At 44.3% G+C, this 27,936-nt stretch overlaps 1 protein-coding gene and 1 pseudogene across 5 annotated transcripts in view; one reads left to right on the top strand and one right to left on the bottom strand.

The window, feature by feature from the left end:
• The window catches only part of ZBTB8A (zinc finger and BTB domain containing 8A), a 47,575-nt gene that overhangs the window by 5,779 nt on the left and 13,860 nt on the right, over positions 1-27,936 (bottom strand). The window contains exons 1-4 of one of the 4 annotated variants that reach the window (XM_053577325.1): positions 23,287-23,403; positions 20,231-20,335; positions 17,945-17,991; positions 2,004-2,827 (exon numbers count right to left, since the gene is read on the bottom strand). In XM_053577325.1, coding sequence (XP_053433300.1) covers positions 2,004-2,826 — 823 coding nt within the window. In that variant the 5' untranslated portion in view covers position 2,827; positions 17,945-17,991; positions 20,231-20,335; positions 23,287-23,403. Of the gene's footprint in view, positions 1-2,003; positions 2,828-17,944; positions 17,992-20,230; positions 20,336-23,286; positions 23,404-27,936 lie in introns of those variants that run through there. The other 3 variants (XM_053577326.1, XM_053577322.1, XM_053577324.1) reach the window with 3 other exon arrangements.
• On the top strand, positions 23,295-25,100 carry LOC128575562 (mortality factor 4-like protein 2; annotated as a pseudogene). Its single transcript, XR_008377029.1, has one exon. The product of XR_008377029.1 is annotated as a mortality factor 4-like protein 2 (transcript).

The following is a 27,936-nucleotide window of genomic DNA, read 5'->3' as shown; positions in this document are numbered from 1 at the left end:
TTGTAGTTGTCATTGTTGTTTAGCTGGCCCGGGCTACTTGGGAGGCTGAGACAAGAGAATCGCTTAAGCCCAAAAGTTTGTGGTTGCTGTGAGCTGTGATAACACAGAACTCTACTGAGGATGACATAGTGAGACTCTTGTCTTAAAACAAACAAACAAAAGTGAAAATATGTGTCTTAAGGCTTCACTATTTAGAAAAGAGCTTTAAGGGTGGTGCCTGTGGCTCAGTGAGTAGGGCGCTGGCCCCATATACCAAGGGTGGCGGGTTCAAACCCAGCCCTGGCTGAACTGCAACCAAAAAATAGCTGGGCATTGTGGCGGGCGCCTGTAGTCCCAGCTGCTCGGGAGGCTGAGGCATGAGAATCGCAAAAGCCCAAGAGCTGGAGGTTGCTGTGAGTCATGTGACATCACGGCACTCTACCGAGGGTGGTAAAATGAGATTCTGTCTCAACAAAAAAAAATAATAATAAAAAGAAAAGAGCTTTAAACATTTAATAATAATCTAATTACCCATAGACAAAAGTTTGGAATATCATGGATTTTTTTTTTTTTTGAGACAAAGTCTTATTATGTCGCCCTTGGTAGAGCGCTGTGGTGTCATAGCTTACAACCTCAAACTCTTGGGTTTAAGTGATTCTCTTGCCTCAGCCTCCCAAGTAGTTGGAACTACAGGTGACTGCCACAACGCCTGGCAATTTTTGGTTGCAGTTGTCATTGTTTAGCTGGCCCAGGCTGGGTTCAAACCCACCAACCTTGGTGTATGTGGCTAGCGCCGTAACCACTGTGCTATGGGCACTGAGGCAATATCATGGATTTTGATCCTCAGTGCTCTATTATTTTGACTGTCTAAATTTACCCAATATTATTTTGAATTAAAAATTGTTTTTTTGTTTTGCAGTTTTTGGCCGGGGCTGGGTTTGAACCCACCACCTCCGGCATATGGGGCAGGTGCCTTACTCCTTTGAGCCACAGGCGCCGCCCTGAATTTAAAAAAATTCAGGGCGGCGCCTGTGGCTCAGTGAGTAGGGCGCCGGCCCCATATGCCGAGGGTGGCGGGTTCAAACCCAGCCCCAGCCAAAAACTGCAACAAAAAAATAGCCGGGCGTTGTGGCGGGTGCCTGTAGTCCCAGCTGCTCGGGAGGCTGAGGCAAGAGAATCGCGTAAGCCCAAGAGTTAGAGGTTGCTGTGAGCCGTGTGACGCCACGGCACTCTACCCGAGGGCGGTACAGTGAGACTCTGTCTCTACACACACAAAAAAAAATTTTAAATTCATGTTTTATGAAATAATTGTTTTTCTTTTTGAGATAGAGTCTCACTTTGTCACCCTGGGTAGAGTGCTGTGGTGTTATAGCTCACAGCAACCTTAAACTCCTGGGCTGACCAACCCTCTTGCCTTGGCCTCCCTAGTACCTGGAATGACAGGTATGTACTATCACACCTGGCTAGTTTTATTAGAGGTGGGGTCTTGCTCTTGCTCAGGTTGGTTTCAATCTCCTGAGCTCAACCAATCCACCTGCCTTCGTCTCCCAGCATGCTAGGATTACAGGTGTGAGTCACTGAGCCTGGCTATAATAAATTTCATCATAAAAATAGGATTTTAAAAAGTCACTTGTCTCAACTGCCTGGACACCTGCAATTAAGGGCATGTTGACACAGGATTGATTTATATAAGAGTTTGGAACCTGGTTGAAGGAACTTATCTTCTTTTTAAATTTTTTTAATTTAATGCTTTTTTAAAGAGTATCTTGCATGTTCCCCAGGCTGGATCAGCAGGGAAGTTCTGACCTCCCTTTTAATCCTGGGCCAGTTCACCCCTCCTTTGGCAACCTAGTGTTCCTCTGCTCCTGGGAGGTCATCATATTGATGCAATTTAATGCAGACGCCTCATTGGCATAGCACACTCCCAGAACTCCTGGATTCAAGCAATTCTTTGCCTCCCAGTCAGCTGGGAGTACAGATGCACGCCACCACACTTAGTGGGAACTTATGCTCTTTTGGGATACCTGGAAAACTTCTGGATGTGACATCAGATCCTTGACCATATTGATAGCCAACAGGAGTAGAGTCCATTTCAGCATCAATTTGTGTTTGTTCTTCAGATTGAGAAACATGGCTGGAAGAATCAGATGCCTGGGCTTCTCGTTTGCTTGACTTATAATGAGCAACGTCAGAAGGCTGTGATAATCTCAAGTGTTTGGTCTTTTTAATGGAATCTTTCCTTTGTTCATGCTTGGCCAAAGGTTGTTGAGTATTCCTTTGGGAGGCTGAATGATAATTATACTTACTCCAAGATTTTCCGCTCATTATTCCTGTTCCTTGCTCTGGGCTTAGGTGAGAATGTGGAGAACTGCCTTCTTCTTGCCAGCTACCACTATAAAAAGAGGAACGGTCTATACCATTAGAGTTGGCATCCTTATCTGAGAGACTGAAATAGCGATCTTTTTCTTTCTCGCTAATATCTAATGAAGATTTAATAAAAGTCTTACATACACTAATGACATCAGTCATCTGAAGGAAGCTAGCAGCCGACATCACTTCTATGACGTTCTGACCAGTAAGAGATAGTTTGCCAGAATAGACAAAGTCCAGGATAACTGTAAAAGTGTCAGGGGAGAAAGCCTGAAATGTAGCTGTGGTTGGTTGACTTGTCTCCTTTGAATTCTGAGAAAGAAGCATTTTAAAGTAGCCACTACTAGCAAATAATACATTCCGATGTGCTTTGAAGACCTTCCCCTCGACTAGAATACTGCAGTCACAAAATACATCCTGCCTGCGCTGTTCATTCAGTTGTTGCAGGAGGTGAGACTGATGAGAGGAAATCTCCATTCTGAAGAGGAAAAGACACATGTGTTACCGAAAACTAAGTAACAATCATTGTGTAAGGTGAGTCGACTAAAATAATGATCAGATAGATGCCTTTACATGCAAAACACTTTCTTCTTGGAAAATTTAGTCCCTAAGACACAAGATAATAAGTTTCAAGGTATCATTTAAAACTATAATATTAGTTGTTAGATTTCTAGAGAATTGTTTTATCATTATTAGGCATCTTCAATCAATCAGTCCTTCCACTGTATGCCAAACAACCTTGAGTCTTTTTTTTTTTTTTTTTTTTGAGACAGTCTCACTCAGTTGCCCTGGGTAGAGTGCTGTGGCATCATAGCTCATAGCAACCTCAACCTCTTGGGCTCAAGAGATCCTCTTGCCTCAGCCTCCCAAGTAGCTGGGACTACAGGCGCCCGCCACAAGGCCAAGTGCCTGCTACAACACCCAGCTTATTTATTTATTTTGTCACCCTCGGTAGAGTGCCATGGCATCACAGCTCACAGAAACCTCCAACTCTTGGGCTTAGGCGATTCTCTTGCCTCAGCCTCCCGAGTAGATGGGACTACAGGCGCTTGCCACAACGCCCAGCTAAACTAATTTTTTAAGAGACAGGGCCGGGGTCTTGCTCTTGCTCAGGCTGGTCTGGAACTCCTGAGCTCAAGCAATCTGCCTGCCTCGGCCTCCCAGAGTGCTGAGATTATAGATGTGCGCCACCACCCCTGCCAACAGATCTGATTCTTGCTTTCATGTAGTTTCCAAGCTAGAGGAGGGTATCAGACGTTAAACAAAAACTTGTATGAAGGTATAATTACAAGGCTTGGTGCCTGTAGCTCACAGCTAGGGCACCGGCCACATGTACCAGGGCTGATGGGTTCAAACCCAGCCGGGGCCTGCCAAACAACAATAACTACAACAACAACAAAAATAGCTGGTTGTTGTGGCAGGCGCCTGTAGTCCCAGTTACTTGGGAGGCTGAAGCAAGAGAATCATTTAAGCCCAAAAGTTTGACGTTGCTGTAAGCAAGATGCCGCGGCCCTCTACTGAGGGCCACAAAGTGAGACTCTGTCTCAAAAAAATAAAAAATAAAAAAAAAAGGAAGGTATAATGACAAGTTAAGTGCTAAAACAGAAACGATTGCTAAGAATAGTATATGGGTAGCGGGGCAAGGTGGCTCACACCTGTAGTCCCAGCACTTCGGGAGGCTGTTGGCTTTGACTTCAAAACAGCAAAATCCCATCACTTCACTTCTCTCCAGGACTGCTACTGCCACTTTGATCCAAGTCACCATCACATTTCATCTTATAAACTAAAATAAAATCCTGAGCCCCTCAACTGACTGAACAGACCCCTTCTTGGCCCAGGGGACCCCAGAAAAGTCCTAAAACTGAGTTCCTGTCCATGATAAGAAAGGTCCGACATGCCTCATTATATCCTTTCCCTTCGGAGTTAGACACAATAATTGACCAATGTTAATTTTAATCATAAGACTGACAAAATAGACTCTTTATGGCAATAAGAAACCTAATTACAAATAAGACCTAAGGCCATGAAAGGCAAGGGTTAAGTCATACCCTACATTCCACAATATCTAGATAAACAAGCTTTTTTTTTTTTTTTTTTTTTTTTTTTTGGCCGGGGCTGGGTTTGAACCCGCCACCTCCGGCATATGGGACCGGCGCCCTACTCCTTGAGCCACAGGCGCCGCCCAGCTTTTTTTTTTTTTTTTTTTGCAAGCTTGGTATCTCCTGACAGGTAACAGATCCCATTATCTTAGCTTAAGTATTTCTTCGTACTGACTCCAAATTTTTAGAAAGAATCCCCAAACTCAACTTGTAAGCCCCGACTACAAGATGTCTCACCTTTTGGGGCTGAACTAATGTATACCTTCCAAGTAATTATTAAGGATTTTACCTGCAATTCCTGACTCTGTAAAATGTATAAAACCGACTGTAACCCAACTGTTCTGGGAACACTTTCTCAGGACCTCTAGTGTCTCTCTAGACTGTGGTCACTCATATTCATCTCAGAATAAACCTCTTTAAATTATTTTTCAGAAGCTTGAGCAACATAGCCAGACTCCATCTATATTATAGGTTTGAGACCAGCCAGAGCCAGAGTGAGACCTTGTCTCTTAAAAAAGTAGCTGGGTGGGGCGGCTCCTGTGGCTCAGTGAGTAGGGCGCCGGCCCCATATGCCGAGGGTGGCGGGTTCAAACCCAGCCCCGGCCAAACTGCAACAAAAAAATAGCCGGGCGTTGTGGCGGGCGCCTGTAGTCCCAGCTGCCTGGGAGGCTGAGGCAAGAGAATCGCGTAAGCCCAGGAGTTAAGAGGTTGCGGTGAGCTGTGTGATGCCACGGCACTCTACCCGAGGGCGGTACAGTGAGACTCTGTCTCTACAAAAAAAAAAAAAAAAAAAAAAAAAAAAGTAGCTGGGTGTTGTGGGGGGCACCTGTAGTCCCAGCTACTTGGGAGGCTGAGGCAAAATAATCTCTTGAGCCCTATGATGCCACAGCCCTCTACCTAGGATGACAAAGTGAGATTGTCTGGAAAAAAAATAAATAAATAAAATGAATGTGTAACTTCCAACTAATGGGCACAATGTAAGAGTATAGGGCATACCCACTGGGTACAGGACACAACTACAATAGGGACTTAACCTAACAAACATAAACCTTGTAACCTAATTGTTTGTACTCTCACATTAATCTGAAATAAAATAAAATAAAATGAATTGGCAAATGTGAAAAATATTTATTTCTGCATTAACCAGAGGAAGGTGTAACTACTTAAAAAGTGACATTTTAACCATTTCAGTGGGCCTTTTTGTTAACCTGCCTTTTATATAATTTCCTTTCTTTTTTTTTTCCAGACAGAATCTCACTTTGTCACCCTTGGTAGAGTGCTGTGGTGTCAAAGCTCACAGCAACCTCCAACTCATGGGCTCAGGTGATCTCTTGCCTCAGCCTCCTGAGTAGCTGGGACTCCAGGTGCCTGCCACAACCCCTGGCTATTTTTAGAGACACGATCTAGCTCTAGCTCAGGCTGGTCTGAACTCCTGAGTTCAGGCAATCCACCCACCTCAGCCTCCCAGAGTGCTGAGATTACAGGTGTGAGCCACCAAGCCCGGCTTCCTCAATGGTTCTCAAGAGGCTTAACCCTCCTCCTCTTCTGGGAACTACTGACATGACCCATCACTCTGGAGGTCAACCTGTGACCTAGACCTGGCAAATCAGAGCACTGGATTGCTGTGGCCAGTCATTGGTTTGGGCATGGACACAACAAAAAGGTAAGCTAATGAGGGTCAAAGTGAATCTTAGCAATTTTATTGGAACAACTGGAAAAGAGGACGGCTCTTCTATAGGTGTGAAGATGTAAAACCTGGGGCTGTTGTAGGTGTTTTGCCACCATAAAGAAATAGCCTCTGCTTGGCGCCTGTGGCTCAAGCAGCTAAGGCACCAGCCACAAACACCTGAGCTGGTGAGTTCGAATCCAGGCCCACCAAACAACAACGACGGCTAAAACCAAAAAATAGCCGGGCATTGTGGCGGGTACCTGTGGTCTCAGCTACTTGGGAGGCAGAGGCAGGAGAATAGATTGAGACGGGACCACCACTGAGGCAAGCAGAACAGAGACACAGAGAAGGCCCAGATCTTACATGATTTTTATTCCTTTGACCAGGGGTTGGCTTTATTTTTCTTTTTTTTTTGTAGAGACAGAGTTTCACTTTATGGCCCTCAGTAGAGTGCCATGGCATCACGCAGTTCACAGCAACCTCCAACTCCTGGGCCTAAGCGAGTCTCTTGCCTCAGCCTCCCAAGTAGCTGGGATTACAGGCGCCCACCACAACACCCGGCTATTTTTTTTTTTGCAGTTCGGCCGGGGCTGGGTTTGAACCCGCCACCCTCGGTATATGGGGCCGGCGCCTTACCCACTGAGCCACAGGTGCCGGCTCCGGCTTTATTTTTCTTGTCAAGAGCCACACAGGAAGGATTTTAGGCTTTGTGGGCCACAGGTGTCTGTCACAAGTACTCAACTTTTGTGCCACTGTAGCACAAAAACAGTCACAGGCAATGCGTGAAGGAATGGACATGGCTTTGTTGCAATAAAGCTTTATTTACAAAACAGCCACAGCCCGCCTGTGGCTCAGTGAGTAGGGCGCCGGCCCCATATGCTGAGGGTGGCAGGTTCGGACCCTGCCCGGGCCAAACTGCAACAGAAAAATAGCCGGGTGTTGTGGCGGGCGCCTGTAGTCCCAGCTGCTTGGGAGGCTGAGGCAAGAGAATCGCGTAAGCCCAAGAGTTAGAGGTTGCTGTGAGCTGTGTGACGCCACGGCACTCTACCCGAGGGCGGTACAGTGAGACTCTGTCTCTACAAAAAACAAACAAACAAACAAAAACAAAACAGCCACAGCCTATCTTTTGCCAACCCCAGGCTTGGACCTAGCTGTGCCTTAACTATATGTATCCTTGGACATTTTAGTTACTTGAGCCAATAAATTCATTTTTCCTTAAACCACTTTGTGTTGGCCTTCCTTTTCTTTTTTTTGAAACAGAGCCTCAAGCTGTCGCCCTGGGTAGAGTGCTGTGCCATCACAGCTCACAGCAACCTCCAACTCCTGGGCTCAAGCAATTCTCCTGCCTCTGCCTCCCAAGTAGCTGAGACTACAGCACCCACCACAACGCCCGGTTATTTTTGTTTTTGTTGCAGTCTGGCTGGAGCTGGACTGGAACCCTCCACCCTCGGTACATGGGGCCGGCGCCCTACTCACTGAGCCACAGGTGCCACCCAACCCGGCTATTTTTTTGTTGTAGCCATCATTGTTGTTTGGCGGGCCCAGGCTGGATTTGAACCCGCCAGCTCAGGTGTACGTGGCTGGCGCCTTAGCCACTTGAGCCACAGGCACCCAGCCTGTTGGCCTTCCTTTTACTTGTAACCAGAGAATCCTGATTTATACAGTTAACTGGAATTTTTTGTAACTTTTATCTATCTACCAGTACAATTTTTCTCAAAATCTAGCCCAATCCTAAAACCAAAGTTAGTTTCATAGAGGAATGATTAATTGATGTCCAAGTCATTGCCAATTCCTTCCACACATAAAAGTGTTATGTTAACATTAAATTCTATCCTTTTTGTTTGTTTGTTTTTCTTCTACTCAGTTGCCCAAGCTGGAGTGCAGTGGCAAAATCATAGCTCACTATAACCTTGAACTCCTAGGCTCAAGCAGTCCTCCTGCCTCAGCCTTCCAAGTAGCTGGGATTATAGGCATGAACCACCACAGTCAGATAATTGTCTTATTTTTTGTACAGAAAGGGGTTGCTGTGTTGCCCAGGCTGGTCTGCCACTCCTGGCCTCAAACCATCCTCCAACCTCAGCTTCCCGAAGCCCAGGGATGACTGGTTAATTCTATTCTTACGTGTTTTACTAAAAAGTTAATTCCTTATGGGAAAACACAGAACTTTCTTTAAGTTTCTTTTTTTTTTTTTGCAATAGAGTCATACTATGTCACCCTTGGTAGAGTGCTGTGGTGTCACCATCACAGCTCACAGCAACCTCAAACTCCTGGGCTTAAGTGATTCTCATGCCTCAGCCTCCCAAGTATCTGGGGCTACAGATGTCCGCTACAAAGCTCATCTATTTTTTTGTTGCAGTTGTTATTGTTGTTCAGCAGGCCTGGGCCAGGGTTCAAACCTTCCAGGCCCAGGTATGTGGCCGGTGTCCTAACCACTGAGCTATGGGCGCCGAGCCTTGTTTAAATTTCACTAAGAATGTGCTTTCCAGGGTTGGCGCCTATAGCTCAGAGAATAGGGCACCAGCCACATACACCGAGGCTGGTGAGTTCGAGCCCGGCCCTGGCCTGTTAAACAACGACAACTGCAACAAAACAAAAAAATAGTTGGGCGTTGTGGCAGGTGCCCATAGTTCCAGTTACTTGGGAGGCTCTGAAAAGAGGATCGCTTAAGTCCAAGAGTGAGAGGTCGCTGTGAGCTATGATGCCACAGCAGTCTACTGAGGGCGACATAATAAGACTCTGTTTCAAAAAAAAAGAATTACAAACACTAGTTACTGTGTGCAAATTATTTAAACAAGCTCCTAATTGAGTTGACAGGAAGTAGGAGGATGCTTAACACAAAAGTAAAGTGGAAAATTATCTTCTCCTGACTGGAGAGACTTGAGCAGTGCCTTGACAAGTGGAAGGAGCACCAGAGGACCTCTAAAAGAAAAGAGCTGTGGGCAAAGTCTTCAGTAGCAGACAGTGTCAGAGGGCAGTCACAAGACTTATTCCCTGCTGGGTGTGGTGGCTCACGCCTATCATAGCACTCTGGGAAGCCAAGGCAGGTGAACTGCTTAAGCTCAGTAGTTTGAGACCAGCCTGAGCAAGTGCTCGAGACCCTGTCTCTACTAAAAATAGAAAAACAGTGGGTGGTGCCTGGGGCTCAGTGAGTAGGGCACCAGCCCCATATACTGAGGGTGGTGGGTTCAAACCAGCCAACCTGCAACAAGAAAATAAACAGGCGTTGTGATGGGCGCCTTAGTCCCAGCTACTGGGGAGGCTGAGGCAAGAGTATTGCCTAAGCCCAGGAGTTGGAGGTTGCTGTGAGCTGTGTGAGGCCACAGCACTCTACTGAGAGTGATAAAGTGAGACTCTGTCTCTACAAAAATAAATAAATAAATAAATCATAGGCATGATGTCATTTTACCCATGATATCTCAAAGGTCCTTTCACATAAACCTCTTCCATTTCTGTCACTGAAGGGGACCTCTGTTGCCTTCTGCCTGCCCCACATCTTGTTCCCTTCCTAGACATGGAATTCTTCTCTTTCTTTTGGGAACCGCCCCCCACAATTTGGTCATATTGTCTGAACCTTGAGAACTGCCCCTTACAGTCTGGTGATACGTTCATCCCATGGCCACCTCTACCTGACCACAGAGATGGGCACATGACCCAGACTGCTCCATCTGGGTCCTTGTTGGGGTGGTGTGTCATGGAAGCAAGAGAGTGAAGGTCTTACTAAATGAGAGTCCATGCCTTAAGAATCACAAAGTCTAGGCCGGGCGTGGTGGCTCATGCCTATAGTCCCAGCACTGTGGGAGGCCGAGGTGGGTGGACTGCCTGAGCTCAGAGGTTTGAGACCAGTATGAGCAACAGTGAGCCAGAGTAAGACCCAGTCTCTACTAACATCAAAAACAGCCGGACGTTGTGGTGGGCATCTATAATCCCAGCTACTGGGGAGGCAAGGGGACAGAGCATCGCCAGAGGAAGATTAAAATGAACAAAAATAAAAAAGAGTACTTCAAACGAAGAAGAATGAACAAGCAAGCTGTAATTAAAAATTAAAAAAAAAAAAAAAAAAGAATCACAAAGGTTAGAGCTGCAAAAGGTAATCTTCAACGAGTGAGAAAGCCCATTTAGGAGCAATGCTACATGTAAGAAAGCCAGACAAAACCATTTAGAGAAGAGTCTTAGTGATGCCATTTTTTCTCCCCAAAATTCATATGTTGAAAAAAATTATTTTTTATTTTTTGAGACAGAGTCTCACTATGTCACCCTGGGTAGAGTGCTGTGGTGTCACAGCTCACAGCAACCTCTAACTCCTGGGCTTAAGGGATTCTCTTGCCTCAGACTCCTAAGTAGCTGGGAATACAGGCGCCCACCACAAAGCCCAGCTATTTTTTGGTTGTAGTTGTCATTGTTGTTTAGCAGGCCCAGGCCAGGCTCAAACTCTCCAGCCTTGGTATATGTGGCTGGCACCCTACTCACTGAGCTATGGGCCCTGAGCTGAAAAATTTCTTTTCTGTTATTATTTTTTTTAGAGACACAGTCTCATTTTGTTGCCCTCGGTAGAGTGCTGTTTTGTCACAGCTCACAGCAACCTCCAGCTCTTGGGCTTAAGTGATTCTCTTGCCTCAGCCTCTCAAGTAGCTGGGACTACAGGCACCCCACTGCCACAACACCCAGCTATTTTTTATTGCAGTTTGGCTGGAGCCGGGTTTGAACCCACCACCCTCGGTATACGGGGTTGGCGCCCTACTAAGCCACAGGCGCCACCCTCTTTCCTATTATTTTAATTCCTGGATCCAACTGTGGCTAAAGTCGATGCTTTCTGGGTTTTTTTACTTTCATGAGCCAATTCGTTTCCTTTTCTGCTTAAATTTAAGCTGGATTTCTAACATTTGTAACCAAGAGTTATTTATTCCTAATTTGTGACACTATCCGAGGCTGCAATTATAGCCCATGCAAGAATATTTAACAGGGAGAACACATTTTTATAAATAGGAACATTAATAGACTCAGAGCAATTAGGATCATTATATCACTGAAGCATAGTTTCTGATGTTGCTATGTTGGCAGCTGTTCGATTCCTTCATAGCCCTAAAAGTCCTATCCTCCAGAAAGTTTCTCTCAACTTTCAGATAGTTGGCATTTCTTCCCAGGCTATGATAACTTTTATGATACCTTTCATGATGTCAAAAGTCTTCCCTCAATCTCTAATTAACAGCCATCCAGTTTCTTTTACGGCATTTTCCTACTCAACCCACTGTGAACCCAAAGTATTATTTTTAACACCCAAAGTATTATTTTTATTTAGCAGTTTTGCAGTAGCTTTAGCCTTAAAACTTACACACTCATAGTAAGTCATCATGGGTCAAAATTATGTGGCAGAACATGAAATAATGAAAGAAAGTGAGAGTGTGGTCTAGAAAAAGAGATTCATGTGGCCTAGAAAAACAGATTAATGAGGCCTCTTGTACACAGAAACACACAATCTGACAAGCTTGTTCTCATTGGTGCTAATTGTTTTAACCTGGCTGAGCAGTTATTAACTGCTAAAACAATTATTAAATACAGTGGAACCAATGGTTTCCACTAAAAATATATTAACTCTAGGCCAGGCACGGTGGCTCATACTTGTAATCCCAACACTTAGGAGGCCGAGGCAGGTGGATTGCCTGAGCTCACAAATTCAAGACCAGCCTGAGCCAGAAAGAGACCCCTGTCTCTAAAAAAGAAAAAAGCGTTGTGGCGGGATCCTGTAGTCCCAGCTACTTAGGAGGCTGAGGCAAGAGGAGTACTTGAGCCTAAGAGTTTGAGGTTGCTGTGAGCTATGGTGCCACAGCACTCTACTGAGAGTGACCACGTGAGACTGTCTCAAAAAAAAAAAAAGGCTGGGCTTGGTGGCTCACGCCTGTAATCCCAGCACTCTGGGTGAATTACCTGAGCTCACAGGTTAGAGACCAGCCTGAGCAAGAGCGAGACCCCTGTCTCTAAAAATAGCTGGGCGTCGTGGCGGGCGCCTGCAGTTCTCTTGCTCCGGGCTGAGCAAGAGAACTGCTTGAGCCCAAGAGTTTGAGGTTGCTGTGAGCTGTGACTCCAGAGCACTCAATCCCAGGGTGATGGAGTGAGACTCTGTCTCAAAAAAAAGAAAAAAGAAAAGAAAAATTAGTGGGGGTGCCTGCCTGTAGTCCCAGCTACTGGAGAGGCTGAGGCAAGAGGATCACTTGAGCCTAGAAATTTGAGGTTGCTGTTAGCTCTGACACCATAGCTCTCTAATCTGGGACAACAGAGTAAGATTCTGTCTCAAAAAATAAAAACATAAAAAAAGAAAGAAATACTGAGTTAAACTGTTCAACCAGAGAATTGACACCCTTGCAAAATAGCAAGGTCTAGGTTACTGCTATAGCAGAGGCAGACTGTCATTGTTTCGGGGTGGCTGTATGTAGTTCAAGGTCAGACTGATCTCTGAGGACTGTTCCAACTTCAACACTTTTTTTTTTTTTTTCAGTTTTTGGATGGGGCTGGGTTTGAACCCGCCACCTCCAGCATATGGGGCTGGCACCCTACTCCTATGAGCCACAGGCGCCACCCCCAACTTCAACACTTTCATTAAACTATGTTGTTGTAGTCAAATGACATACTACATATGTTCATATTTCTTACAATAATATCCTGAAATAAGTTATGAGATGCCAGCATAAGTTGCTGGGTTTCTTTTTAAAGACACTCCTAAACTGACAGAAACCATTGGTTCCACTGTGTATATTAATTGTTTTAGGTATACTCTGCTGTTGAACATGAGTACTTTTAATATTTAGTGTTTTCTGGATGTGGAGAGATTAGAGACAGAAAAATGAGGTGTAGATCAAAGGCTAGTCAGAGGTAGAGAATTTGTCAGATACATCCAGAAAAGAGCAGATAGAAAGGAAATTTCATTTCTGCTTCTGAGTAATTATGTCAAAAATAGGCAATTTGCCTCAACTACTCAGACATCTGTGTTACATCTCCACTTAGCTAATAAAGCCCCAGACTTAAAGTGGCCAAAGGAAATAATGATTGCATCACAGCTTGTAAAATAAAAATTCTAACACATCCATCATACTAGAAAAGCAGTAAAGAGCTTGGCACTGGGATGGAATAGACAGTTAATTGCTAGTTTTCTAGAATCCTTAGGAATGAATTGTTATGGCGGCACTGTTTTCTAGGGAGTAAGAATTATTCAAAGCAGTAAAGTCATTTGTGACCCTAGGGTAGAGAAATCACAGAAATCTGGTGTGTCCTTTTCAGAGTGCTGTCACTTCTCACCACTTGAATACCGCAGTGTCCTCAGGACCAGCAAGAGTGTGCAGTTTGCTCACGGTGCCCATGGTTTCAAATCAGCAACTGCAAAACTGACCTTGCTGGTATGTCAGCATTGATTGTGCATAATGTGAAAATATGGCACCGGCATCAATAACACTAATTTAATAAGAAGTGAGATGTGACCACCATCGTCTTTTATTTATGCCTTGTCTCAGAGGTCATTTCACTTGAGAGAGTGCCAAGTCCCATGACTGGGCTTCCTCAGCTCTCTGACTTGAGTCTCTTCAGGTAAGATGATTAGAGAAGAAGGCCCCGTCTAAAGTAAGTTGTTCTTAGGTAAAAAGGGTCAGCCCTAGGAAAATAGATGTAGGGTTAAAAAAGGAGAGAAGAAGAGGGTTTGTAATCCTGGTAGGATAGAGGTGGTTAGACTGCCAGGAAAAGGCTGGGAGTCAGGTCTTGGAACCTCTCTTCACTTCTTCACTGAGCCTCTTTCCTCTCTTAACCCTGCCCCCTCGTTTTTCTTTCTTTCTTTTTATTTTTGAGACAGAGTCTCACTTTGTCACCCTCACCCTTGGTAGAGTGCTCTGGTGTCATAGCTCACAGCAACCTCAAACTTTTGGGCTCAATGATTCTCATGCTGCACCAAGTAGCTGTGACTACAGGTGCCCGCCACCAACGCCCGGCTATTTTTAAGAGAAGGGGTCTTGCTCTTGCTCAGGCTGGTGTCGAACTCTCATGAGCTCAGGCAATCCACTAGACTCGGTCTCCTAAGTGCTGGGATTATAGATGTGAGCCAACGGGGTGGGACCCCCTTGTTTTTTTAACATCTCCTTATCCCGAACCTTATTTTAAAATGATTTTATCAGAGGCCTCTGGCATAGATAATTTGGCTCTGGGGGAAATGCAAACAACTAATAATCCTAAATAAAGAGATGCGATCTAGGGTGGCACCTGTGGCTCAGTGGGTAGGGTGCCAGCCCCATATACCAAGGGTGGCAAGTTCAAACCCAGCCCTGGCCAGCTAAAACAGCCATGAGAATTGCAACAAAAAATAGCCGAGCATTGTGGCGGGCACTTATAGTCCCAGCTACTCGGGAGGCTGAGGCAAGAGAATCGCCTAAACCCAGGAGTTGGAGGTTGCTGTGCGCTGTGTGACGCCATGGCACTCTACTGAGGGCAATAAAGTGAGACTCTGTCTCTAAAAAAAAACAAAAAACAGAACCCATCTAACATGTAACATTGAAATCAAAAACTGTAATAAGAGGCAGGGTGTGGTGGCTCACGCCTGTAATCCTAACACTCTGAGAGGCTGAGGCAGGAGGGTCACTAGAGCTCAGGAGTTTGAAACCAGCCTGAGAAAGAGGAAGAAACAGAAAAATTAGCCAGGAGTTGTGGTAGGTACCTGTAGTCCTAGCTACCTGGGAGACTGAGCAGGAGGATGACTTGAACCCAGGAGTCTGAGATTGTTCTGAGCTTGGCTGATACAGTGAGCTAGGCTCTAGCCTGGGCAACAGAGTGAGACTGACTCAAAAAAAAAAAAAAAAAAAGAGGCTGTCAAGGTGGCTCACTCCTGCAATCCTTGTGGGGGGAGGGTGGCGGGTGGATTGCTTGAGCTCAGGAGTTCAATACCAGCTTGAGCAAGAACAAGACCTCATCTCTAAAAATAGCTGGGCATTGTGGCAGGCGCCTGTAGTTCCAGTTACTTGGGAGGCTGAGGCAAGAGGATTGCTTGAGCCCAAGAGTTTGAGGTTGCTGTCAGCTATTATGCCATGGTACTCTACCAAGGGCGACAAAATGAGACTGTCTCCAAAATGTACCTTTATTTGATATGAAATCTACGTGCAGTACATAACCCTCTAGAGATGTCTCATAAATGATTTATATTTTAGAACACCAAAATAATTGTTTATATTGAAAAATGCTTCAGTAATTAGAAAAAGATCAGGATTCTAGGATATTGGAATACTGGAGTATCAAAACTGGTATTACAGGACTCGGTGCCTATGGCTCAAGCGGCTAAGGAGCCAGTCACTTACACCTGAGCTGGCAGGTTCAAATCCAGCCCAGGCCCACCAAACAACAATAACGGCTGCAACCAAAAATTAGCTGGGCATTGTGGCAGGTGCCTATAGTCCCAGGTACTTGGGAGGCGGAGGCAGCAGAATCGCTTGAGCTCAGGAGTTGGAGGTTGCTGTGAGCTTTGATGCCAAGGCACTCTACCCAGGGCAACAGTTTGAGGCTCTGTCTCAAAAAAAAAAAAAAAAAATCTGGTATTACAGTTACTTTTCCAGATACTACCTATATACTAAAAACTCCATATTATTTGTGCCCAACATAGTCATTAATATATGCCCAATTGCCTATTTGACAGCTTCACTTGATTCATTCCTTCAACTAGTATTTATTAACACATGTGACATAAGAGGCTCTGGGAATACTGACATAATCTCAGTCTAATAAGAGGAGACATAAGAAGTTAAACAGTGGCCAAATCCTAGCACTCTGGGAGGCTGAAGCAGATGAATTGCCTGAGGTCAGGAATTCAAAACCAGCCTAAGCAAGAGTGAGACTTTGTCTCTAAAAATAGCCAGGTGTTGTGGAGGGTACCTGTAATCCCAACTACTCAGGAGGCTGAGGCAAGAGATTGCTTGAGCCCATGTGTCTGAGGTTGCTATGAGCTATGAAGCCACTGCACTCTACCCAGGGTAACAGAGTGAGACTCTGTCTCAAAATAAACAAAAAAAGTGAGACTCTGTCTCTACTAAAAATAGAAGAACTAGGCAACTAGGCAGGCACCTATAGTCCCAGCTACTCAGGAGGCTGAGGCCAGAGGATCACTTCAGCCCAGAAATTTGAGGTTGCTGTGAGCTATGACATCACAGCACTTTAAACGGGATGACCCAATGAGACTCTGTCTCAAAAAATTAAAAACAAACAAACAAAACAACAAAAAAAAAACAAGTATTGGCTTAGTGCCTGTGGCTCAGGCAGCTAAGGTGCCAGCCACATAAACCTGAGCTGGTAGGTTCGAATGCAGCCCGGCCCCACCAAACAATGATGGCTGCAACCAAAAAATAGCCAGGCATTGTGGTAGGTGCCTGTAGTCCCAGCTACTTGGGAGGCTGAGGCAGGAGACTCACTTAAGCCTAGGAGTTGGAGGTTGCTGTGAGCTGTGATGCCACGGCACTCTACCCAGGGCGACAGATTAAGGCTCCGACTCAAAAAAAAAAAAAAAAAACACAAGTATTTTCTAACACTAACTTGTAGGGGAAATTTGTCATGTGATTTCTCATACCAGAACAGTAAATATCATCACTGAGAATGACTTCCTAATTTGTGTCCCTCACTACTTTCTACCTTCCCTTTCATCCTTGAATTTATATGATTCAAGGAAGAAAAACACTGTATTGGTAAAGAAAGATGGCTATGATACTTAATTAAGTTTTAAAAAAAGCAAAGTGTAAAGCAATATATATACAATACAAGGGAAAAAATAATCAGAAACTCTGGAAAGATTAATAAGAAACCTAGAACAGTGGTTGCCAATTAGGGAAGGAGTGGGATCTAGAGACAGGAGACAGGGAGGGAGAGAGATTTTATGCTGCAGATATATATATATATTTGAGATAGAGTCTCAAACTGTTGCCCTGGGTAAAGTGTCATGGCATCAGAGCTCACAGCAACCTCCAAACTCCAACTCTTGGGCTCAAGTGATCCTTGCCTCAGTTTTTCTATTTTTAGTAGAGACAGGGGTCTCACTTTTGCTCAGGCTACTCTACTCTTGAACTCCTGAGCTCAGCAATCCACCTGCCTCCGCCTCCCAAAGTGCTAGGATTACTGGTGTGAGCCACCATGCCTGGTCCTACCTTTTAATATTTTTTGAGTTTTGAATCATAAATATATTCAGAAATATACTTTAAGTTTATGAAGTAAGTGAGTAAAATATTAACTATCAGCCTCACAGGCAGATGTGTATTACAATTTGACATTAATATATCTTGGGAACTCCTAGAGTGATGAAATTTTATGTCTTTCCTTAAGACTTTTTTGCTACATGAACAGGTGACAAGTTGACTTTCCATTATGAAAAGTCAATAGGTTGTGTTTTTTATTTTTATTTTTATTTATTTATTTTTTTTTAGAGACAGAGTCTTACTGTACCGCCCTCGGGTAGAGTGCCGTGGCATCACACGGCTCACAGCAACCTCTAACTCTTGGGCTTACGCGATTCTCCTGCCTCAGCCTCCCAAGCAGTTGGGACTACAGGCGCCCGCCCGGCTATTTTTGGATGCAGTTTGGCCGGGGCTGGGTTTGAACCCGCCACCCTCAGCATATGGGGCCGGCGCCTTACTCACTGAGCCACAGGCGCCGCCCAATAGGTTGTGTTTTTAAGAGAAAAGAGAGAGGGCGGCGCCTGTGGCTCAAGGAATAGGGCGCCGGTCCCATATGCCGGAGGTGGAGGGTTCAAACCCAGCCCTGGCCAAAAACCACAAAAAGAAGAGAAAAGAGAAAAAGAGGAGATGGAGAGAGAGAATGAAGATACCTCTTGGTGAATGACTCTTCTCTTGCAATTGTCAGTCTGGTCCACGGCTTGAACCCAGGGATGATAGCAAGAATGGAAAGGAAAGAACAGATGCAAAAGACTTGAATAATAAATAAATCCAGCCAGCTCACATCTGTAATTGCAGCACTCTGGGAGACCAAGGTGAGTAGATCACTTGAGCTCAGGAGTTTGAGACCAGCCTGAGCAATAGCAAGACCATGTCTCTAAAAATATCCAGCCGTGTGATGGACACCTGTAATCTCAGCTACTTGGGAGGCTGAGGAAAGAGAATCACTTCAGCCCTGGAGTTTGAAATTGCTGTGACCCATTACCCCAAGGCACTCTACCAAGGGTGACAAAGTGAGACTCTGTCTCAAAAAAAAAAAAAAAAAAAAAAAGAAATCCTTGGGTTTTAATGGGTGTGGTCTCGGGAAGGCTAGAGAGATTTAAATAGATGACAGTGCTTTTTTAAAGCATAGCGTTCAGTGATGTCACTAGCAGAAATTAGGAAGTCCAGAGGAAGACCTGGTTTAGAAGAAAAATAGTGACTTCAGTTTTACGTATGTCATGTTTTAGGTGAATGGGAAATCAGGTAGAGATGGCTAGGAGGCCACTAGAAACATTTATCTGAAGTTTAGAGGGACAGTCAGATTTGAAGATAGAAGTGTAGAAAATGTGCAAATAGTGATTAAGCTGTCTGCAGGAACACAGGAGTCAGGGGAAGCAAGGGCTGACAAGAGAACCCATAGGACTGCCCGCGACTGTGGAGCAGGATGGGGAAGAGAAGCCAGTGCTACGTACAAAGAGTTACAGGGAGTATTATGAGAGCCTGTGACATCTTAGCCAAGGGCAGAGTTTCAGGAAAGATGCAGTGAAGGGGTTAAAGGGCCAAGAGGCAATAATAATAATAGTAGCAACATGGAGTATCTCATTTAATCCTCACACCTAACAACCTACCAGGTAGGTGCTGTTAATATCCCCATTTTACACAGAGAGCATTAACCCAGACAGTGACTCCAAAGCTGCACCACGCAATGTTGGGAGCTCAGCATCCTGATGCCAGCTCTATCACTACATTAGCTATGTGTCCATGGGCAAGTAACTTTATCTTTCTAGGCTTAATCTCCTCCTCTGCAAATTGAAGGGATTTGTAATCTCTAGTTCTTAGCAATATAAGTTTTTATTTATTTATTTTTTTTAAGTAGAGAGAGGGTCTTGCTTCTGCTCAGGCTGGCCTGAATGCCTGGCCTCAAGCAATCTTCTCACCTTGGCCTCCCAGAGTGCTGAGATTACAGGCATGAGGCACCATAATATGAGTTTTTGTGTTTTTTTCTCTGGAGGTAATAGTCTCAAGCTGTTGCCCCGGGTAGAGTGCCACGTGTCACAACTCACAGCAATCTCAAACTCTGGGGCTCAAGCGATTCTCTTGCCTCAGCCTCCCAAGTAGCTGGGACTAAAGGCGCCTGCCATAACGCCGGGCCATTTTTTGGTTGTAGTTGTCGTTGTTTGGCAGGCCCGGGCTAGATTTGAACCCACCAGCTCCTGTGTATGTGGCTGGCGCCCTAGCTGCTGAGCTACAGGCGCCAAGCCCATAATATGAGTTTTTGATTAAGGTAGAATAGGAGAAATATATAAATAAGAGAGAGAATGAATTAAAAATTTAGCCCACATGCAGAAGGATATGCTACATTTCTTTAAGAAATTAGTCAAAATAGGGCGGCGCCTGTGGCTCAAGGAGTAGGGTGCCGGTCCCATATGCCGGAGGTGGCGGGTTCAAACCCAGCCCTGGCCAAAAAAAAAAAAAAAGAAATTAGTCAAAATAAAGATGTCATTGAGGGCTCGGCGCCCGTAGCACAGTGGTTTTGGTGCCAGCCACATACACTGAGGGTGGCGGGTTCAAACTCAGCCCGGGGCCAGCTAAACTGCAACAAAAAAATAGCCGGGCATTGTGGCAGGCCCCTGTAGTCCCAGCTACTTGGGAGGCTAAGAAAGAGAATTGCTTAAACCCAAGAGTTGGAGGTTGCTGTGAGCTGTGATGCCACAGCACTCTACCAAGGGTAACGTAGACTCTTCTCAAAAAAAAAAAAAAAGATGTCATTGAGAAAAATTTAGCAATGAGTAAATAGGGAAACCTGGCCAAAAAGATGAGAATGCTGAATGTTTTATAAAATGAATTTTTAAGTAATAAATCAATTCTCTGATATATCTAACGTATAATTACAAAATTCTACTTTTAATCTATGTATTTAAATGAGACATAATATCAAGAATTAAAATTTCTCATACCTGGAAATTTATGAATGCTGCTCTTAAAACCCTGTTAAGTCAACTGAATGCAGTAAAAAAAGGGAAGATTTCCAGTCAGACACAGTCTGTGTATAAAGGATTGTCCTGTAGAGAAAGAAAATACATATTTATAATATATTTTTGTAATAAGAGACAGAAACATTTGCTAAGGTACATAATAAGTATTTATTAAATAAATTATATGGGAAGATCTATCAGATATTACTTTTTAGCATGTGAAAATAGATAGATGGGCAGTGGCTTGTGCCTGTAGTCCCAGCTACTCAAGAGGCTGAAAATGGAGATCACTTGAGGCTTATCCCACATGTGCATAGCCACCTCTTTCCAACCTGGGCAATATAGTGAGAGCTTGTCTCAGAAAATAAAATAAAAATAAATAAAGAAAAATAAAATAAAATAAAGAAAAAATATAGAAAATCTGGCACAGATTATTAATGAACAGAAAAACTATTTGGCTTCAGAGCAGCTTGGAACTTTTTAAAGATATACAGACAGACATGTATAAAAGTTTTTAACTTCAATCTTAATTTCAATTATTTATGTATTTATTTAGAGACATAGTCCCACTGTGTCGCCCTCAGTAGAGTGCCATGCCGTCACAGCTCACAGAAACTTCAAACTCTTGGGCTCAAGTGATTCTCTTCCCTCAGCCTCCCAAGTAGCTGGGACTACAGGTGCCCTCCACAACACCCAGCTATTTTTTTTGTTGCAGTTGTTATTGTTGTCTAGCTGGCCCGGGCCAAGATCGAATCTGCCAACTTCAGTGCACGAGTCCCCTGCAAATTCATTCTGAGGTGGCTGCTCTTCCTGAAGTATAATTATGACTGCTTTACTTCCTTCCTTAAAAATTTAAAAATAAAGTGAAATTCAAGACCATCAGCAATTGGACTCCAACTTACTTTCCAAATAAACATCCCTCTCCCTCAACTCCTTTACCGCCTAGCTCCTCAGGCCGGGTTTTGCCTCCCCTCCCCCTGCCCAGCGACCATCTGGGCTGCTCCCTGGACCTGAGATGAGTCAACTGTGGTGGTTATACACCCCCAACTTTGGTGTATAACCATTGTGCTGCGGGCGTCAAGCCTTTATTTTATTTTTTTAGACAAGTCTCTGTTGCCCAGGCTAGAATGCAGTGTGGTGTCATGGTTCATAGCTCACTGCAAGCTCAAACTCTTTGGCTCAAGAGATCCTTCTGCCTCATCTTCCCTCGTAGCTGGGACTACAGGTGAGCATCAACACAGCCCGCTAATTTTTCTATTTTTTGTAGAGATGAGGGCTTACTCTTGCTAAGGCTGGTCTCGAACTCCTGGCCTGAAGCAATCTTCCTGTCTTGGCCTCCAAAAGTGCTAGAATTACAGGCATGAGTCACCATGCCTGGTCTCAATCTTTTTTTTTAGACAGTCTCACTTTATCGGACTCGGTAGAGTACCCTGGCGTCATAGCTCACAGCAACCTCCAACTCTAGGGCTCAAGCGATTCTCTTGCCTCAGCCTCCTGAGTAGCTGGGACTACAGATGCCCACCACAACGTCCGGCTGTTTTTTTTTTTGTAGAGACAGAGTCTCACTGTACCCCCTTGGGTAGAGTGCTATGACTTCACACGGCTCACAGCAACCTCTAACTCTTGGGCTTACGTGATTCTCTTGCCCCAGCCTCCCAAGCAGCTGGGACTACAGGCACCTGCCGCAACACCCGGCTATTTTTTTGTTGTAGTTTGGCCGGGGCTGGGTTTGAACCCGCCACCCTCGGCATATGGGGCCAGTGCCCTACTCACTGAGTCACAGGCACCGCCTATGCCTGGCTATTTTTAGAGACAGGGTCTCGCTCTTGCTCAGGCTGATCTCAAACCTGTGAGCTCAGGGCAATCCACCCTCCTCGGCTTCCCAGAGTGTTAGGATTACAGGTGTGAGCCATCTTCAATGTTAAAATAAAAGTCTAAAACAGCGGTTCTCAACCTGTGGGTCATGACCCCTTTCGGGGTTAAACGTCCCTTTCATAGGGGTTGCCTAAATACATCCTGCAGGCTCGGTGCCTGTGGCTCAAGTGGCTAAGGCGCCAGCCCACATACACTTGAGCTGGTGGGTTCGAATCCAGCCCCGGCCTGCCAAACAACAATGACAGCTGCAACCAAAAAATAGCTGGGCATTGTGGCGGGCGCCTGCAGGAGAATCGTTTGAGCCCAGGAGTTAGAAGTTGCTGAGAGCTATGATGTCACAGCACTCTTCCCAGAGCGACAGCTTGAGGCTGTCTCCAAAAAATAATAATAATAATAAAATAAATAAACACATCCTGCATATCAGATATTTATATTATGATTCGTAACAGTAGCAAAATTACAGTTATGAAGTAGCAATGAAAATAATTTTATGGTTGGGGGTCACCACAACACAAGGAACTGTATTAAAAGGTCACAGCTGGGACCACACCTATGGTGCATCTTACAAGGGTACATGTGAAACTTACTAAATGTAGAATGTAAATGTCTCAATGTAATAACTAAGAAAATGCCAGGAAGGCTATGTTAACCAGTCTGATGAAAACATGTCAAATGATATATAAAACCAGTATATGGTGCCCCATGATTGCATTAATGTACACAGCTATGATTTAATAATAAATAAATAAATAAATAAAAAGGTCACAGCATTAGGAAGGTTGAGAACCACTGCTCTACAAGAAGAGATTTCCAATATTAAAATATATTATTGCAAATTAAAAGCAAACATACTTTTTAACTTTAACAATAAAGCAAACTCAAGACAATAGACAATTCAAAGGCAGGCCAGCAGATGATACCAAGACAACAACATAAGTCCTACTTTGCCCTTTTTCTTCAAGTAGCATCAATGTGATTTGCAAGAAAACCAAACAGAATAGCTATAAAGATTCAACTTGAAAAATTCAATATATCTTTTTTTTTTTTTTTTGGCCGGGGCTGGGCTTGAACCCGCCACCTCCGGCATATGGGACCGGCGCCCTACCCGTTGAGCCACAGGCGCCGCCCAAAATTCAATATATCTTAAAAATTGTATAATTAACCTGGCTTTACTATGGCGGTTGGAGGAACGGCAGTGATCACACGTCTGCTGGGAAGAACTGGATTCTCGTTTCAGGTCACCGTTAGAAAAGCTAAGTTTGCTCTACAGTAGGGATCAGGAGATCTGATCCTGATTGCAGAACCGTCCCTGATTACAGAATCTTGGGTTGTGTTTCCTACTTCATCCTTCCAGACCATCCCAGAAGACCTGTAAGATTCCATCTGGAAAATCACTAGCAGTTCTTAGAAGGGAAAGAAGGAGGATTGTTGGTTGGAATAAAAACAGGGTTGAATGAGTTCCAGAAAGCAGGGTTCTCAAACTCGTGGACAACAATCTGCAGAAGAAGACAACTTCAAAAAGCCAACTAGAAGCAACATGCAGAGAAGTAAGAGGAGAGGGGCTTCCTCTGGAAAGAAGACAGCTGCTCCGCAGCAGAAAAATCTTGAGCCAGCTCTCCCAGGAAGATGGGGAGGTCGCTCTGCAGAGACCCCCCCTTCAGGATCTGCTAGGAAGACAAGAAAGAACAAACAGAAGACTCCTGGAAATGGAGATGGTGGCAGTACCAGCGAAGCACCTCAGCCTCCACGGAAGAAAAGGGCCCGGGCGGATCCAACTGTTGAAAGTGAAGAAGCATTTAAGAATAGAATGGAAGTTAAAGTGAAGATTCCTGAAGAATTAAAACACCATGGCTTGTCGAGGACTGGGACTTGGTTACCAGGCAGAAGCAACTTTTCCAACTTCCTGCAAAGAAGAACGTGGATGCAGTTCTTGAAGAGTATGCTAATTGTAAGCAGTCGCAGGGCAATGTTAATAATAAGGAATATGCAGTTAACGAAGTCGTGGGAGGAATAAAAGAATATTTCAATGTGATGTTGGGCACTCAGCTGCTCTACAAGTTTGAGAGGCCCCAGTATGCTGAAATTCTCTTGGCTCACCCTGATGCACCGATGTCCCAGGTTTATGGAGCGCCTCACCTACTGAGATTATTTGTAAGAATTGGAGCAATGTTGGCCTATACACCTCTTGATGAGAAAAGCCTTGCATTGCTGTTGGGCTATTTGCATGATTTCCTAAAATATCTGGCAAAGAATTCTGCATCTCTGTTTACTGCCAGTGATTACAAAGTGGCTTCTGCTGAGTACCACTGCAAAGCCCTGTGAGGGTCTACTGACCACTCACTGTTTTGAGTCTGGTATCTGTAAACACTTTTTGTTCTTAGTCCTTTTCTTGTATAATTGATGTTCTTTAAAGTTGTTAATGATTAACAGGGCTTCTGTTTTGGTTTGTTTCCTGTTCTGTTTTAAACAGAAAATAAAAGGAGTGAAGCTCCTTTTCTTGTTTCAAAGTTGCTACCAGTGTATGCAGTAATTAGACAAAGATGAAACATTCAGTAGAACATTTTATTGCCTAGTTGACAACATTGCTTGAATGCTGGTGGTTCTATCCCTTTGACACTACACAGTTTTCTAATATGTGTTAATGCTACGTGAAAAAACGCCCTGATTCCTAGTGCCAAAGGTTCGACTTGATGTATATACCCGAAAACCCATGCATTTGTGCTCTTTTTTTTTTATGGTGCTTAAAGTAAAACAGCCCATCCTCTGCAAGTCCATCTATGTTGTTCCTTAGGCATTCTATCTTTGCTCAAAATGTTGAAGGATGGTGATTTGTTTCATGGTTTTTGTATTTGAGTCTATTGCACGTTCTAACATGATAGAGGCAATGCATTATTGTGTAGCCACGGTTTTCTGGAGAAGTTGATATTTTAGGAATTGTATTTCAGATCTTAAATAAAATTTGTTTCTAAATTTCAAAAAAAGATTGTATAATTACTAGCATTCTGGGAAGCTGAGGCAGTGGATAGCTTGAGATCACAAGTTCAGGATCAGCCTGAGCAAAAGCAAGATCCCTGTCTCTACTAAAAATAGAAAAACTGAGGCAAGAGGATCGCTTGAGCCCAAGAGTTGGAGGTTGTTATGAGCTATGATGCCCTGGCACTCTACCCAGATCAACAGCTTGAGACTCTGTCTCAAAAAAAAAAAAAAATTGTATCATTAACATCCAGGCACAGTGGCTGACACCTGTAATCCTAGTACCCTGGGAGGTTGAGGCTGGTGGATTGCTTGAGCTCAGGAGTTCAAGACCAGCCTGAGCAAGAGCAAGACTTCATCTCTACTAAAAACAGAAAAAAAAAAAAAAAAAACAAGGCTTGGCGCCTGTAGCACAGTGGTTATGGTGTCAGCCACATACACCAAGACTGGTGGGTTCGAACCCAGCCCAGGCCAGCTATACAATTCCAACAAAAAATAGCCGGATGTTGTGGCGGGCACCTATAGACCCAGCTACAGGCAAGAGAATCCCTTGGGCCCAGGAGTTTGAAGTTGCTGTGAGCTGTGATGCCATAGCACTCTATGGAGGGTGACATAGTGAGACTCTGTCTCAAAAAAACAAAAAAAACCTCTCCTCTAGTCCCAGCTACTTAGGAGGCTGAGGCAGGAACATCACTTGAACCCAGGAGTTTGAGGTGCTATGAGCGAAGCTAATGCCCTGGCACTCTAGCCTATGCAACAGAGACTTTAACACACACACACATACAAAAAATATATATGTGTGTATGTATGTATATGTATATGTATATAGTTAAGAAGTGGGAAAAAAAATCTACTTATGGTTCAAAGTCTACTATATATGGTTCAGAAAGTCCACTGTAGTCCCCTAGATCTTTTATAACTCTTTTTGGTCTTCCAGATTGTATCAGTATATCACAATTTATAACAACAGCTGGAACAACTATTATTATAAATTATTATTTTTTTGTGTGTGTGGTTTTTGGCTGGGGCTGGGTTTGAACCCGCCACCTCCGGTATATGGGACCGGCGCCCTACTCCTTGAGCCACAGGCGCTGCCCTATTATAAATTATTTCTAAAGGCCAGGCAGGTGGCTCATACTGTAATCCTAGCATTCTAGAAGGTTGAGGCAGGTGAACTGCTTGAATTAGCCTGAGCAAGAGTCAGAACCTGACTCTACTGGGAAAAAAAATAGCTGGGTGTGGTGGCTTGTGCTTGTAGTCCCAACTACTTGGGAGGCTGAGGCCAGAGGATCCCTTGAGCCCAAGCATTTGAGGTTGCTGTAAGTTATGACGCCACGGCATTCTAGCCTGGGCAACAGAGCAAGCCTGTCTCCCACCCACCAAAAATTGGTTCCAGTTTCTACTGTATTCCAAATCTTTTCTTTTTTTTTTTTTGTTTTGAGACAGAGCCTCAAGCTGCCACCCTGGGTAGAATACCATGGCGTCACAGCTCACAGCAACTTCCAACTCCTGGGCTCAAGCGATTCCCTTGCCTCTGCCTCCCAAGTAGCTGGGACTGCAGGCGCCTGCCACAACGCCCGGCTACTTTTTGGTTGTAGCATCATTGTTGTTTGGCGGGCCCGGGCTGGATTCAAACCGGCCAGCTCAGGTGTATGTGGCTGGCGCCTTAGCTGCTTGAGCTACAGGCACTGAGCCTATTCCAAATCTTTTCAATTACCAAAAACAAAATATAGGGACTATTAAGGCTTTATTTTCATAGGCAATGGAAAAACAAAAAAAATTTTTTTTTTGAGATAGAGTTTCACTTTATCACCCTTGGTAGTGTCGTGGCATCACAGGTCATAGCAACCTCCAGTTCTTGGGCTTAGGTGATTCTCTTGCCTCAGCCTCCCAAGTAGCTGGGATTACAGGTGCCCGCCACAATACCAGGCTATTTTTTTGTTGTTGTTGCAGTTTGGCCGGGGCTGGGTTTGAACTTGCCACCTTCGGTATATGGGGCCGGCACCCTACTCACTGAGCCACGGGCACCGCCCGAGAAACAAATTTGACGTTTGTTCAACCAAATGATTAAGTTAAGAATTCCCACCATATAATTCTGACTCAATCAATACATTTTAAAAATAACATTTTTTTCTGATTATAAAAGTATTAAATAGGTTCGGCGCCTGTGGCTGAAGTGGCTAAGGTGCCAGCCATATACACCTGAGCTGGCAGGTTCGAATCCAGCCTGGGCCTGCCAAATAACAATGATGCTACAACCAAAAAGTAGCCGGGCGTTGTGGCAGGCGCCTGCAGTCCCAGCTACTTGGGAGGCGGAGGAAGGAGAATCACTTGAGCCCAGGAGATGGAGGTTGCTATGAGCTGTGATGCCAAGGTACTCTACCCAGGGTGACAGCTTGAGCCTCTGTCTCAAAAAAAAAAAGAATCACTTAAGTCTGCACAGAGAAGGCAAACCAACCAGAGTGGAAGAGGTGGTGATTGAGGAAAATAAAACACAAGAGAAGACAGAGACGAAACATGGGGTTGGGAGGTCTGACTCAGCTGATGACTACAGCCAGCACCGAAACACAAAATCTGCTTTATATTATAGTATCTCAGCAGGGTTGTATACAGGGAAGTAGCATAGACAAAAGACATTTTTTTGTCTTACAATAATGATTGGAAAACATAAATAACTATCAAAGACAAATCATCCTGTTAATGGTTTCTACTTCACTTTATTAATGTATGTTAAAAGGTAAAAAGGGAAAGATCAGAAGGATTTCTTCATAGTTCCTAAAGATCAACTACACAAAGAAAGAGCTACGTGATTTCTGGCAGAAGGAGAATGGAGAAAGAAA

This window comes from Nycticebus coucang, chromosome 22 (assembly GCF_027406575.1).
Source record: "Nycticebus coucang isolate mNycCou1 chromosome 22, mNycCou1.pri, whole genome shotgun sequence".
Taxonomy (NCBI): Eukaryota; Metazoa; Chordata; class Mammalia; order Primates; family Lorisidae; genus Nycticebus; species Nycticebus coucang.
Note: the sequence above shows the minus strand (reverse complement) of the source record. Positions and strands in the feature narration are given on the sequence as shown.